Genomic DNA, 12844 nt, shown 5'->3' on the forward strand with positions numbered 1-12844 from the left:
CCATAACAGTCACTCTTCTCCACAGCCAATGGTAAGCATCACAAAGGAACCGGCCTTCCCAAACCAGTCGTTTGGAACAGACTGAGAATGGGTAAAAAGAGCTGATATTTCTCCTCTGTGTCTCTCATCCATTAACCCATACAGTTTGTTGGCGTTGTGGCGGCATCATCAACCAATATCGGTGTCCTTCACCCATTCATTTTGTTTGTCAATAATGTGTCTGTCTAACCATCCATCCATCCATTCATCAGCCCGTCAGTCTGTCTATCCATACGTTGTCCAAGGGTCTTGGTGTTCTTGGTTTTAATGCAAGCTTCTGCAGATTCAATGCTGTTGCAGGCTTCAAAAGCTTATGACAACGAGTAATCAAAGGGGTATTAAGTAATCACTGCTCTTTTTAGGGAGGTAAGCCTGTGTTAGTACCCATTTGTGGTGGTGGGGAAACTCAGTTCATGAAACTGAAGCAGTTTCAGAGGCCTTCAAAGATCAGGCTCTTTGTATGCCGAGCTACATAACCGATGCTGTTTCTCTGTCACAAACTGGCAAACTGGAAGTCAAATTAATGTTGAGCTGCTTATGGTTGGGTTTCACCCTGCGCATGATTGTATGCATGTCAGTCCTGTACTGTCCTCATTGAGCATGAGATGTGGTTGGGTTGTCTATCATCATCATTCACTGTATGTTTGTGCTCTGTTTTATGTTATGGTCAATTGGTTGTGTCTTTACTGATAATGCAAGACAGTGGAATACTCAAGGATGATTCTTTGAAAGATCTTAATTGATATGTTCAGATACCATCGATGTCTTCAAGTGCCTGGACACGCCACATTTCCCTCAAAGACACAATAGGTTTGGGAATAGGTTTTAATCTTAGTACTTTTCCTGCAGCAAACACAAACAACTCGCTGTTGGAGGACATAAACCCTGATGTTTTGGGCCGTTCAGGCTTCTCTTCCATTGAGGACCAGTTCTATGGTAAAATGGCATGAATCCAGTCTTATCTGCACCCAGCGCAAAGCTAGCCCTGCCCACGCTGACACACGCTAGCTTCCATCGCTATCATTTCCACCCAGACTGCATGAGTCGGCCATGTTGGATGTAAAAATACGTCTTGTTTTGATCAAAACACTGGACGACCATCACTAAGAATTCGACCAAAGGCTTCAGTTCAGACGAGCCTTTGGAAAATACTTTCCTTTTTTGGAAAGTATGACATCTGAGGGTCATTAGCTTATTTTTAAGAACCTTATTTTGGCGTGTTTCTCACCAAGCTTTGCACTTTCTCTTATCACATGTTAAGAAATAAAGTGTTCTATAATAGCCCTGCCGCTGTGTAATGAACTTGACGTTTTGTTAGGAGGGTGGCTCAAATGTTATTTTCATCTATTTTCCTGGGTAGGTTCCACATGCTTCTGGCCTGATTGTTATTTTCATCTATTTTCCTGGGTAGGTTCCACATGCTTCTGGCCTGATTGTTATTTTCATCTATTTTCCTGGGTAGGTTCCACATGCTTCTGGCCTGATTGTTATTTTCATTTATTTTCCTGGGTAGGTTCCACATGCTTCTGGCCTGATTGTTATTTTCATTTATTTTCCTGGGTATGTTCCACATGCTTCTGGCCTGATTGTTATTTTCATCTATTTTCCTGGGTAGGTTCCATGCTTCTGGCCTGATTGTTATTTTCATCTATTTTCCTGGGTATGTTCCACATGCTTCTGGCCTGATTGTTATTTTCATCTATTTTCCTGGGTAGGTTCCACATGCTTCTGGCCTGATTGTTATTTTCATTTATTTTCCTGGGTATGTTCCATTTTCATTGTTATTTTCCTGGGTAGGTTCCACATGCTTCTGGCCTGATTGTTATTTTCATTTATTTTCCTGGGTATTTCCACATGCTTCTGGCCTGATTGTTATTTTCATCTATTTTCCTGGGTGGTTCCACATGCTTCTGGCCTGATTGTTATTTTCATTTATTTTCCTGGGTATGTTCCAATTGTTTATTTTCATCTATTTTCCTGGGTAGGTTCCACATGTTCTGGCCTGATTGTTATTTTCATTTATTTTCCTGGGTAGGTTCCACATGCTTCTGGCCTGATTGTTATTTTCATCTATTTTCCTGGGTAGGTTCCACATGCTTCTGGCCTGATTGTTATTTTCATCTATTTTCCTGGGTAGGTTCCACATGCTTCTGGCCTGATTGTTATTTTCATCTATTTTCCTGGGTAGGTTCCACATGCTTCTGGCCTGATTGTTATTTTCATCTATTTTCCTGGGTAGGTTCCACATGCTTCTGGCCTGATTGCAAGTATTGACTTAAGAAGAACAATAATCTTCACAGGCTAGTGCATCACTGTGGAGGTGCCAGTGTTTAGAGTACCCATCATGCAATCAGGAGAGCATGGCATCAGCTTTTCATCAGCTACAGGAATTCAATGTTTGCATTTGGTTACAGATTTGTGTTTGTATGAACTAGACTTAGTGGACTAATATTTTTGCATGAGTAGACTGGTCACAGTGCAAAGGCAGAAAAAGTCAGCAGTCAATAATGATTGTGTTTGGTGGCTTGTCACTTGACCATGCAGTCCCCTATGATCATGCAGTCCCCTATGATCATGCAGTCCCCTATGATCATGCAGTCCCCTATGATCATGCAGTCCCCTATGATCATGCAGTCCCCTATGATCATGCAGTCCCCTATGATCAAGCTTCACTGCATGTTCTGTACCCTGTGAAACATTTGTCATCTTGATCTATGCTGGTTCCACGTGGCTAGAAAAATGCACTGTTTTACGATTACGTAGAACACTGTCATTGCAGAGAAATATCTATTCTTACTCCGATTTCAGTAGAGTCACAGTTTTCTAAATGTATAACATATGCTATCCTGAATGACAACATGAAAAAAGTTTGGGAAAGCTTTTCTTTTTAAGTAGAACCATGTTTTCTAGAAACTGTAGAGTTGGATAAAGCAGTGCTAACTGCAAACGGGCAGTATTTCAAACATGGATATTTACATGTAATTGATGGAAAGTAATGGACCCATATTGTTTTATATCACCAGCTAAAATGTTTCAGCTTTTATGTACTGGGGCTTTGCATTTAGCATATTTTCTTATGGATTAGGACCAATTCCTTGATTGTGAAGAATTTGGCCTCAATGCAACAGAGCGCTATTTGGCAACAGGTCAAGCATTTCGTTCTGGGTAACTTTCAGAACATGTGTAAAACCTCAAGGAATTACAAAGGATTGTTCATGTTTTAAGGTTCATTGGGCGTAGGGTATGGGGTTTTACCATCCATTTATTTATACAGTCCATATAGAGTTCCTCCCAGGCATAAAGATGCCAAAATCATTTTCTACAGCTCATGGTCATCAGTATGGTGTGCTATCTAGAACCTAAAAGGGTCCTTCTGCTGTCCTCGTAGGAGAACCCTTTTTGGTTCCTTTTGGGTTCTACAGGTTTTTGGAAACATTTTCTCTAACAGTGTATGTTGGTGCATGTCAGATACCTGGAAGCAAATACGTGATGAAATCCTGGTTCTCTAACAGTGTATGATAGATGGTGCATGTCAGGATGAAATCCTGCTGTTTTCTCTAACAGTGTATGATAGATGGTGCATGTCAGATACGTGATGAAATCCTGCTGTTTTCTCTAACAGTGTATGATAGATGGTGCATGTCAGATACGTGATGAAATCCTGCTGTTTTCTCTAACAGTGTATGATAGATGGTGCATGTCAGATACGTGATGAAATCCTGCTGTTTTCTCTAACAGTGTATGATAGATGGTGCATGTCAGAACGTGATGAAATCCTGCTGTTTTCTCTAACAGTGTATGATAGATGGTGCATGTCAGATACATGAAATCCTGCTGTTTTCTCTAACAGTGTATGATAGATGGTGCATGTCAGATACGTGATGAAATCCTGCTGTTTTCTCTAACAGTGTATGATAGATGGTGCATGTCAGATACGTGATGAAATCCTGCTGTTTTCTCTAACAGTGTATGATAGATGGTGCATGTCAGATACGTGATGAAATCCTGCTGTTTTCTCTAACAGTGTATGATAGATGGTGCATGTCAGATACGTGATGAAATCCTGCTGTTTTCTCTAACAGTGTATGATAGATGGTGCATGTCAGATATTGATGAAATCCTGCTGTTTTCTCTAACAGTGTATGATAGATGGTGCATGTCAGAAGAGAAATCATGTCAGATACGTGCTGTTTTTCTCTAACAGTGTATGATAGATGGTGCATGTCAGATACGTGATGAAATCCTGCTGTTTTCTCTAGATGATAGATGCATGAAATCCTGTGTTTTCCATGATAGATGGTGCAGATTATGAAATCCTGCTGTTTTCTCTAGTGTATGATTCTGCATGTCAAGTGATGAAATCGGTTTTCTAACAGTGTAATAGATGTGTTCAGATACATGAAATCCTGTTTTTTTTCTCTAGATATTGCCGATTGTGTCAACAATGGTCAAGTTATTTGGGTTATTCTACAAGTGGCGGTGAAAGAGTGTTCCACTGTTTTTCAAGGCAAATAACACTACCAGAGAGACGAATGAATGGTTCTCGCATAAATTGTAATGTTTAGTGGTTATGTGATTGACTGTTGTTTCCTTTGATTTCTATTTTTCAGGATCTCGTCCGTCCATTCCTGTCAACAAAAAGACCAACCTGGTTGGCAAACCTGGTGATATGAGTAAGGTTTAGTTGGTTGTAATAATAACACATAATTGAACATTGAGCAGTTTTCTATACATCATCCACTACCTGAAATGGGGGGTGTACACACCAGTTCCCAAACTCCATTATAAACCAGCTGTTAGTGAAAGAGTATTTTGTCATCATGAAGTTTGTCATTTGGCTGAGCTTATGTTTACAACCTCAAAGGCACTTTTCCTCTAAGCAAATATAGAAATATTGAGAAAGCCAAGAACAACGACTAACTTTTTTGTTGTTGTAAACAACGTGCTTTCCAAACTCTGTTCTCTGCAGACAAGCTGAATGTCTTGAAGCAAACGGACAAGGCCTCCATTTTGAAGAAGTTTCCATCAGTGACGACTAAACCTGCCAAGCAAGACCGCAGACACACAACAACGACTGCACCATCAGCCAACGGTATAACCGATCACAATTCAGACCTAATGATGTCCTAAGTAGACCTACATTACTGGTGCCTCATGTGAGGACAATCCTTAAATGTGTTTTGTGGAGCTCTAAAGCATATCCTTGTCCTTTCTCATCCTCTCACAGACATCTGGTTTGAAACCTGGGAGAACTCCTCATTATTCAGCTCCCTACCAGCCTCTGACGTGGACGCATTGGGAAAGAAACGTTTCGTTGGTAAGTATAAAAAAAACTTATTGTAACTATCATGTACTTCTATTGTCCCTGGCAGAAAATGACTACATGGTCGATTTGAACCAGTAGATCCTTTAAATGTGATCTCTCTTCCCTAAGCACCCCATGTAGTCTACAAGACGGACAAGAAACCAGACGAGCCTTGTTCCATCACCACCTCTCTCAGCTACTTCCCAGAGGAGGAGGGCGGGGAGACAAACGTGACAGCCCCGCCCAAGTCTCCGCCCTCCAACCTCACCGTGGTAACGGTGGAGGGATGCCCCTCCTTCATCATTCTAGACTGGGAAAAGACAGACAACGACACCACAGGTGGGGAGAGTGGGACACTGTACCTGTCTATGTACTCCAACTACAATGTAAATGCATAGCAACATACACCACCGTTCAAAAGTTTGAGGAAATGTAGAAATGTAATTGTTTTTCAAAGAAACACAAAATAAATCCATTAAAATAACTTCAAATGGATCAGAAATACCGTGTAGACATTGTTGATGTTGTAAATGACTATTGTATTTGGAAACGGCTGATTTTATATGGAATATCTACATAGGCGTACAGAGGCCCATTATCAGCAACCATCACTCCTGTGTTCCAATGGCACGTTGTGTTAGCTAATCCAAGTTTATCATTTTAAAATTATCTTTAGAAAAACCCTTTTCAAATTATGTTAGCACAGCTAAAAACTGTTGTCCTGATAAATACAGCAAGAGCAGGAGGACAAGTACATTCGAGTGTCTAGTTTGAGAAGGCCAGCATCCCGGAGTCGTCTCTTCACTGTTGACGTTGAGACTGGTGTTTTGCAGGCACTATTTAATGAAGCTGCCAGTTGAGGACTTGTGAGGCGTCTGTTTCTCAAACTAGACACTCTAATGTACTTGTTCTCTTGCTCAGTTGTGCACCGTGGCCTCCCATTCCTCTTTCTATTCTGGTCAGAACCAGTTTGCGCTGTTCTGTGAAGGGAGTAGTACACAGCATTGTACGAGATCTTCCGTTTCATGGCAATTTCTCGCATGGAATAGCCTTAATTTCTCGGAACAAGAATAGACTGATGAGTTTCAGAAGAAGGTCCTTTGATTCTGGCCATTTTGAGCCTGTAATCGAACCCACAAATGCTCATGATCCAGATACTCAACTAGTCTAAAGAAGGCCAGTTTATTGCTTCTTTAATCAGTACAACAATTTTCAGCTGTGCTAACATAATTGCAAAAGGGTTTTCTAATGATCAATCAAAAGTGTATCATTTTACAAGGCTAACACAACGTGCCATTGGAACACAGGAGTGATGGTTGCTGATAATGGGCCTTTGTACGCCTATGTAGATATTCCATTAAAAAATCTGCCATTTCCAGCTACAATAGTCATTTTCAACATTAACAATGTCTACACTGTGTTTCTGATCAATTTGATGTTATTTTAATGGACAGAAATGTGCTTTGAAAAACATGGACTTTTCTAAGTGACCCCAAACTTTTTAACGGTAGTGTACATTGGAATGTGTGACTCTGAATATTGGGATACTTGGTGAATTCTTGAATTCAACAGTGATTTCCTGGTTGTTGTGTAGAATATGAGGTCATCTCCACGACGAAGGGACCAGATGGTACTCAGGTCTCCATCCTGACCACCAACCAGACTCACACTGCAGTGGAGAACCTCAAACCCGAGAGCAGGTATATAACATAACATCTTTGTGCCTGTGTTTCAGATTGATACAACACATTGTATTCTCTCGGTATGCTCTCTCTCAGTCCTCAGACGGTAGCTTTTTTCAGAGCTTTGAAAAAGTATGAAAATGCATGCACTCGCTACCGTAAGTCTGCTAAATAACTCAAATGTAAATGTTTGTGAAGCTTAAACTTTCTGAAAGGCTTTCGTTCATGGAAATAATACAGAATTGAATTATTCATTGTATTATTACTACTTTTGTCAGAAGGATTAGCTAGCTAGCTATGTCTGGTTAAGATCAGGACCTGGCGAAGTTGGAGAAGAAAGGTTCTTCACGTGTGGAGAGCAGAGGAGGGCTGCCACGCTCCCTAGGTTTTTAATGAAACCTGAATATGGGACTATTTGACATTAAAGAAGTGATAGAATATAAACCAGGGCTTCCTGTGAGCTGAGCCTGCTGAGGCTGCTGGCACGTGGTGGACCAATCGCTGTGTCTGAACATCTCATATGGAGGAGACATTAGCGACTCTTTGGCTCTCCTGGCTCTCTGGACTGCACTGTCTAGAGAAGAGATAAATAGGGAGGCAATACTAGAGCCTTTCCTTGCTGTAACAACAAGGCCGAACAAGAATACACTACGTTTCCATCAAAATACTGTGTCCACTTTAAACGCTGTGAGGATTAGAGGAAAATCTGATTCTGTGGAAATGATTGCTTGCAATTGGAAATGGAGCGGAAATTGGAATCTGGAGCGAGTCGGTAGGATAATCGCTGTGAGACCTTCTGATAGTGACACTTCCTGCTCTTACCTCACAGCTACGAGTTCAAGGTGAAACCCAAGAACGAGCTTGGAGAGGGGCCACCCAGTGAGCCTGTGTCCTTCAACACTGAATCAGGTACAGTATGGGCCACATTGTTTTCTAGGCCAGCACTAATAGGCCTCATTAAATGACACAAGAACTTGGTGATTGGTTGTTTCGTTGAATCGCTGACTTACACCATTACCTATTCAGGAGTCAGTTAAAAGTTCAAGAGCCACATCTGGCCTTTTGCGTAGGCCATCTGTTGACAAGGTCAGGCATTTGGCATTAAACAAACAAACAAGCATCCACTAAAATACGCACGTACAAACGTACTAACGCACAGCCTCGTCAGCCAGCTCCAGTCATGTCTGGCGGTCCACCACTTACCGGTGTAGGGGTCTGTAATTAACTAGCTGTTGTTAACCTAATGATTTCAGCATGGCCTCTCCATTTCCATAACATTGGCTGCTGCCTCTCCATGTAAACTGCCTCCAACCCCAGGAGTGCTGTCAGCTGCCAGCTCTCCCTCATCCTGCATTGCAGCTCACAACACACTCAATCAAACTCACTAATCCAACAGCGTATCATAAATGAATGGCAAGTAGGGAATCAGGTCATTTTTATGGTTCTGGGAGGACCTCACCGCTGGGCCTCATTGGCTCACAGAGGCTTACCCTCTATGTGAGAGATGAGGAGGAGTTTGAAGGCAAATGATTTGTTCTGGAGTCTCCTGGGGTCCCACACTACCATATCAGACTGTCTCTTCAGTGCCAAAGTGGACTAATTTGCTTCAAGACGTGTGGTTTTGTGGTCTTTTATTTAGGAGAATCACCAACTTATTTCAAAATCTTTCGGAACCATTTGTACAGTCTATTCTGAGAAGAAGACATTTGAAAGCACCTACTAACTCACATTTTTCTCTCTGCCTCTTTTTCTCCATGTCTCCATCCCTCCGTCCTGCAGCGGACCCACGTGTGAGTGAGAATGTCTCAGGTAAGCCCCTCAGTCTGTGGTCTGTCCTGAGCACCGGTCCCAGGTGACACATTCCACCAGGCTGAATGAATGGATGATCTAAGGAAGGTCTGGCCTGGCACAGTGAGAGTCTGTGGAGACTCAGGCCACCGTGCCCCAGTGCAGCAGTACACTGCTCTCCATCCAATATCTATGAGCTCACTTCTTCCACACCCAACTCACAGCCAGACCAAACATTTACACAGCTAAATGAATGGAGACATTTTTATTTTCCCTTTCATTTCATCAGTAGTAAAAGGCTGTGATACACTAAAAAGACAACTCTGATTGGGAATGCAAATATACATTTGGGCTTCTACACATCTCTATTTTCTTAATTATTATCTTTGTTTCATGCTTCATGCCTTTGATATTCCACGTTCTAATATTTTGTTAACTATTTCCTGTAGGAAAAGATGCCATCTGGACCCAGTTCCCCTTCAAGACAGACTCATACTCAGAGTGCAATGGCAAGCAGTATGTGAAGAGGACCTGGTACCGCAAGTTTGTGGGCATCCAGCTCTGCAACTCCCTCCGATACAAGATATATCTGAGTGATTCTCTCAACGGTCAGTTCTGCTTCCGGCGCTCAGTGTCTATAGTACAGTACAGAACAGTACTGTAGATCAGTTTAAATGGCCATCCCTTTCGACAACTTTTTCCTCTAATAACTTTACAGGTAAATTTTACAACATTGGGGACCAGACTGGCCATGGTGAGGACCACTGTCAGTTTGTAGACTCGTTCCTGGATGGGAGGACAGGAAACCAAGTCAGGGCTGACCAGCTGCCAGCAAGAGAAGGTACAAGCTACAGCACTGACACATCTATCTTTCAATTGTTGAAATGAGAACCTGTTAAGAATATGCTTAATATCAATGCCTGAAAACAACTACATTTTCAGAATGTCTAAAACGACTCAAAGTTCAGCCCCTCACTTCATTTTGTCTGTTACATACAGGGTATTACAGGGCTATGAGACAAGAGCCTGTCAACTTTGGTCAGATAGGAGGGAACTCTCACGTCACCTACATGTCATGGTACGAGTGTGGAACGGCCATTCCTGGCAAATGGTAGGACCCCCCAAAGCTGTCGGTGGAGAAGCCCGAAGGATATACAGTACATATCAAACTGTCTGGGAAGGTGGCAGGAAGGGTCCTTCTATGCATCCAATCAGTCTCTGGATGCTACATATCCCCATCCATCCGCCCCCAACCCCCAGCCATGTAAAAACCTGTACAGGATCTCCGGGTCAGGTTAATATAATGTCCATATGTAATAGCCTTATCTTATTTATCAAACATGACAAAAAGGCAAAGGGATAAAAAGAACATAGTATGAGATAAATGGAGAAACTTCTAACTAACAGTGTGAGGTAACAAACATACAGTAGGTATCTTTTTTGTTTTAATAATGGGAAGCTGGCTCCCTGAAACGTATTTTGATAACGTGTATAATATTATTTATCAAAGTGTTTGATGCCATGTTCCGAGTTCTAGGAAATGGGTTATAATGCAACGCTTTTGCTGTACAGTACGAGTTGTAGAGTTTCAGACAACTTGCCGGAATTTCATGGTTTCATTCAGTGACCGATTCATGGTGCAAGAATTGTCCCATAATTTGGTCAGTCTTAGGGCTCTATTCAATCTGTATCGCTGCGGCCGATTGAAATTTAAAGGCAATTTTCCCGAGTTAGCGGAGACTGCATTCATGGTAAATGCTGCATATGTCGGCTCAATGGGAAATTACCTTTACATTTCCATCACGCAATCTGTAACGCTTCAGCGAAACAAATTGAATCCAGCCCTAGTTCAATATACACCTTCAGAGAAGATAATGCTGTAAATATTAACATGAAGTCCACTCTCACACATATCCACTAACCAGTGGAGGCTGCTGAGGGGAGGACGGCTCATAATAATGGCTGGAACGGAGTGAATGGAATGGCATTAAACATATGGAAACCATGTATTTGCTGTATTTGAAAACATTCCACTAATTCCCCTCCAGTCATTATCACGAGCCCGTCCTCCCCAATTAAGGTGCCACCAACCTCCTGTGCCAGTAGTCCATTGTATGAATGTTGACCGAGCAAAGTCACCTAAAACCAAAAACAAGCATTGGAAAATAAGCACACACGCTGAGGACGTCTCGTACCAAACCAATATTTCTCCTTCATTAGCCCTGACATATGGGGTGGCTGTGCATGGGAGGTCTTTACACTTGCAATTTGCACAGCATAAATGTATTTATATGTATATGGAGAGACAGTATTTTTTCAACTAACTTTTTCAAAAGACACGTCCCTTAAAGCGAACGCTCATACTTCACAGTGTTCCACTGGCAACATTTGACATCCTCTGATACAACACGTTGTATATATATCATGTTGGAAAATAAGAGGGATATCTTTTCTTCTTAGTAGCCTTGATAAATGGTACAGAGAGGAGTCCTGTTGAATGATTTCTTAGTTTTGTACAAAAATACACTTTTGGCTCAATGTGCTTGCAGATCAGTGTTTTTATACTTATTTTTTATGGAGAATGTTTGTCATATGGAACTGTACTCTTGTTTTTTTTAAACATACTTTCATTTCTGTATCTATTTTCAATAATAAAAACAGAAGTTCTGTTACTTTTTTATTTAAAAAATATGTCCTTGCCATTTTTCACTTTGGGTAACTAGAGTGATAGTGTTTTCCAGTTGAAGAAGCGTACAGGTGGAACTTGAAAAATAAACTGCCTTCCTTAACTGGGCTGCTCTGTTTCATCCATATAATTTCTATTAGGTCTAAAAGAAAATGTAGTGGTTTTTATGGTCTGTCTATGTTGACATGAGATGTTGACCACCACTGAGCTGATCCCCTTACAGCTCATGCATCCTGGTGTACTTTCCCCATGTCAGAGTAAAACCACATCGCCAATTAGAAAGATCAACAGACATCCATGGATTACCACGCTTTTCCAGAGAGAGCCCAACGAAGGCCAAATTCAACACAGGGACATTCTTCCAAATCGCAGGGGCAAGGGGAAAAAAGTCTCTCATTGTCTGTATTAGCTTTCCAAGAGAAAGTTATAGTCTGGGCATAACAGCTAATGTCACATCAAGGTGGAGCGTTCCCTCAAATAGGTTCCTGGGATCAGACTACTGTCCTGACTGCATCTTCCACAGCTGACCTACATACACTTTTAGAAGCAGTCTTTCAAAAGGAAGTTCAAGTTATGTCACTCTCATACAAAACCAGCAGGCTAAATACTGCTAAAATAAACACTATACAAAACCAGCAGGCTAAATACTGCTAAAATAAACACTATACAAAACCAGCAGGCTAAATACTGCTAAAATAAACACTTTATACAAAACCTGCAGGCTAAATACTGCTAAAATAACCACTTCATACAAAACCAGCAGGCTAAATACTGCTAAAATAACCACTTCATACAAAACCAGCAGGCTAAATACTGCTAAAATAAACACTTTATACAAAACCGACAGGTTAAATACTGCTAAAATAAACACTTTATACAAAACCAGCAGGCTAAATACTACTAAAATAAACACTATACAAAACCAGCAGGCTAAATACTGCTAAAATAAACACTATACAAAACCGACAGGTTAAATACTGCTAAAATAAACACTTTATACAAAACCAGCAGGCTAAATACTACTAAAATAAACACTATACAAAACCGACAGGTTAAATACTGCTAAAATAAACACTTTATACAAAACCAGCAGGCTAAATACTACTAAAATAAACACTTTATACAAAACCGACAGGTTAAATACTGCTAAAATAAACACTTTATACAAAACCAACTGGCTAAATACTGCTGAAGTGTAACTTGCCTAGTTAAATAAAGTAAACTTGCCTAGTTAAATAAATAAACTTGCCTAGTTAAATAAATAATTTCCGATGGTTATGAAAACCTTAAATTGTCCCTAATTAACTGGCCATTCCGATTAATCGGTCGACCCCTAAAACTAAC

The 12844-nt window shown here is 41.0% G+C and overlaps 1 protein-coding gene across 1 annotated transcript; it reads left to right on the plus strand.

Annotated features, from left to right (window-relative positions):
• Window positions 1-21: 21 nt before the first annotated feature.
• On the plus strand, window positions 22-11608 carry LOC112236041 (target of Nesh-SH3). The gene is made up of 12 exons (XM_042323743.1): window positions 22-91; window positions 889-975; window positions 4650-4712; window positions 5009-5131; window positions 5267-5356; window positions 5474-5683; window positions 6939-7044; window positions 7856-7935; window positions 8806-8835; window positions 9264-9422; window positions 9533-9655; window positions 9814-11608. The coding sequence occupies exons 1-12, from the start codon at window positions 88-90 to the stop codon at window positions 9927-9929; spliced, it is 1191 nt and encodes a 396-aa protein (XP_042179677.1). The 5' UTR covers window positions 22-87; the 3' UTR covers window positions 9930-11608.
• Window positions 11609-12844: the final 1236 nt, after the last annotated feature.

This window comes from Oncorhynchus tshawytscha, linkage group LG07 (genome assembly GCF_018296145.1).
Source record: "Oncorhynchus tshawytscha isolate Ot180627B linkage group LG07, Otsh_v2.0, whole genome shotgun sequence".
NCBI lineage: Eukaryota > Metazoa > Chordata > Actinopteri > Salmoniformes > Salmonidae > Oncorhynchus > Oncorhynchus tshawytscha.